This window comes from Camelina sativa, chromosome 7, assembly GCF_000633955.1.
Source record: "Camelina sativa cultivar DH55 chromosome 7, Cs, whole genome shotgun sequence".
Taxonomy (NCBI): Eukaryota; Viridiplantae; Streptophyta; class Magnoliopsida; order Brassicales; family Brassicaceae; genus Camelina; species Camelina sativa.
In genome coordinates this window covers 7,696,852-7,699,769 of record NC_025691.1, presented here as the reverse complement: position 1 = coordinate 7,699,769, position 2,918 = coordinate 7,696,852, and the positions used below count along the sequence as shown (strand labels likewise).

General features: G+C 34.8%; 1 protein-coding gene across 2 annotated transcripts in view; it reads left to right on the top strand.

Annotated features, from left to right (window-relative positions):
• Window positions 1-1,411, top strand: part of LOC104700673 (V-type proton ATPase subunit a1) — a gene marked incomplete in the record, with an annotated part of 9,007 nt that extends 7,596 nt beyond the window's left edge. Inside the window, 5 exon segments of one of the 2 annotated variants that reach the window (XM_019227553.1) lie at window positions 6-114; window positions 220-303; window positions 386-585; window positions 688-747; window positions 826-1,411. In XM_019227553.1, the coding sequence (XP_019083098.1) occupies window positions 6-114; window positions 220-303; window positions 386-585; window positions 688-747; window positions 826-1,030 (658 nt within the window). 2 annotated transcript variants of the gene reach the window in all.

The window sequence follows — 2,918 nt, the reverse complement described above, 5'->3', positions numbered from 1 at the left end:
AAGTGGTGCACGGGATCTCAAGCAGACTTGTATCATGTAATGATCTACATGTTTCTGAGTCCCACTGAAGAACTTGGAGAAAATGAGTTGTTTTGGGGCCAGCGTCCACTTCAGGCATAATTTTTCCTCCATAAATTTTCTAATATCCAGTGCTACATTGGTTCTTTGTTCCTTCCTTGCTCATCTTGACACTCACACAAGATATACTATATTCCGCAGATTCTGTTATTGCTTTCGGCATTCATCGCGGTCCCATGGATGCTTTTTCCAAAACCCTTTGCCCTCAGGAAAATTCACATGGAGGTAATGCTATCACTGCATCTGTTTCATTCACTAATCAATTTTGGCTCTGGGCTTATCAAAGGGATGAAATTTTTTTCCCCAGAGGTTTCAAGGTCGAACTTACGGGGTTCTTGGTTCTTCTGAGGTGGATCTTGATGTAGAACCAGACTCCGCTAGAGGAGGCCATCACGAAGAAGAGTTTAACTTCAGCGAGATTTTTGTACATCAATTGATTCACTCCATAGAATTTGTTCTAGGTTCAGTTTCTAACACAGCATCTTACCTACGTCTTTGGGCTCTTAGGTAAATTACCAACGTTTCCGCTTTTTTTCAAAAGGTTTAGTTAATCCTTCCTACCTGTTTCTAATATGGTCTTGATACAAATTTTTTAATTTGGCCTTACAGTTTGGCTCATTCGGAATTGTCGACAGTCTTCTATGAGAAAGTTCTTCTTCTTGCCTGGGGGTGAGCAGTAGTTTTAAGTTACATGTTTAAACGTAATATGTCACTGTCATTGATAAAAAAAATTGCTCTTGCAAACAGGTATGAAAACATATTGATCCGGTTAATCGGAGTAGCGGTATTTGCGTTTGCAACAGCGTTTATACTTCTGATGATGGAAACACTAAGTGCATTTCTTCATGCTCTGCGTCTTCACTGGGTTGAATTCATGGGGAAGTTCTTCCATGGAGATGGTTACAAGTTCAAGCCTTTTTCTTTCGCTTTAATCTCAGATGACGATGAATAAAACCGTAAAGTCCTCAGCCATTTGCACATCCCACTTTCCCAAAATCTTCCCCAAAAAATATATATATATATATAGAAGAAAATTGGCTTTTTCCAAAACCCCCAAAACTCATTATACGGTAACTCCTCTGCTTCATCTTTTTTTTTTTTTTTTTTTTAAACTCTTTAACCGAATCCTTCAAATTGGTATTTGTTATGCCGTAGTAGTTAATGTCAGAAGTGGACAAGTTAGATCACTTTTCGAGTGTTTTTCTTTATCACTTTTCGAGTATTTTTCTTTTCTTATTTCGATTTTAATATATATATATATACATACATCCCTGTCATGGAATTTTTGGAGGTTTGAGATATAAATGAAATTTATGGAACCATATGTAGGCAATCATTTTTGGAGGTTTGAGATATAAATGAAATATTTGTAATGATGAGTAATGTGCATAATCTCTCGGCCTGCCATGAATGTGCTTCTCTTAATGGAACAATGGATGATTTTAATTGACTGAGGATGGATACTGGGAGTTTGCTACGAATAATAATAATTTAAGTTATTAAATTGGAAATTCGTGTCAAAGTTTCGTTTGTATGAAGTATGAACGAACAATAAGCAAATCAGAACATCAGATAATGGAATGCTGCTTATTGATGAATGAAACAATGTTCTAAAATAACATAGTTAGTTTTGGCAACAAGCCTTTGGCGCAATGTAACTTCCGGGCTTCCAAAAAAAAAAGGATGAGAAGCGCGACAGAAGGATAGTTGTAAGTTGTAACATCAAACCTTTAGGTGATTTCTTTTTTTAAATGGATAAGTAAATCTCTTAATGAGTTTTAGATAGGATCAAGTCAAAATCTAAAATTTAAGTGATTAAGATATGAATTTATCGCCGTAACAACTACCAAACTCACCCATGTCACAAAACAGGTCCAAGTCGTGGAGACACAGCTCTCTACACAAAGTGTTTCAGTTAAATCCGGACTTGTGTTTGTGTTTTAAACTACAAAAAAAAAACAAAAACAATTAATAAACCGGACTAAACCGGCCTTAGTGTTTGTGTTTAAAAACTATAAACCGAAAACAATTACTAAACCGGACTAACTGTTTTAACTTTTAACCACGACTAAAATTGATAATTTATCCAGTCAAAATTAATAAACCAAATACATCTGAAAAAAAAAAAAAAAAGGTAGAAAACCTAGAAATGTGACATGTTAATGCACTTTCAACGTGAAAAAATAACTTGCCGTCAATGAGAAAAAAAACATTGAACTTGAATAAGATAAATTAGGTATAATAATAAAAATAATGATATTATATAGAGAGAAGAGTATCATTAATTGACAAAATTGAAATTTGACAACCTTTGAAAAAGAAAAAAAAAAAAAACACCAGCCATTGGCGAACAAAGGTTTAGCCACACACACACACACACACAGAGAAAAGAGAAGAGTTTTTTTAAAAACCAGTTTTTTTTTTTTTTTTTCCGTCTCTTCCTCAAAATCTTCGATTCTCCTCTCTCTCTCAATCTCTTCTTCTTCTTCTTCCGCAAACAACACCGTCGCTTACTTTCTCTCTCTCTCTCGTATCTCACCACCGAATTCTCCAGTTCGCATTTCCTCAAACCCTAACGTACGGATTAGGGTTTTTGTTTCGTTGATTCCAAAGGTACGGACTCACAATTTCCTCCACCAAATTCTCAGTTTTTTTTGTCTTCTTCTCTAAGAGAGTCTCTCGTCGGAATTTGGAGTGGTTAAGGTTTTACATTGCTGTTAATAATCTTTTCAAGGTTTCTCTGAGAGTTGGAACCACAAAAAAAAAAAAAAAAAAAAAAAAAAATTGTTCCTTTTTTGTGTTTTTGGTTTAGGGATTTTGTTTTCAGACTTATGGACTTA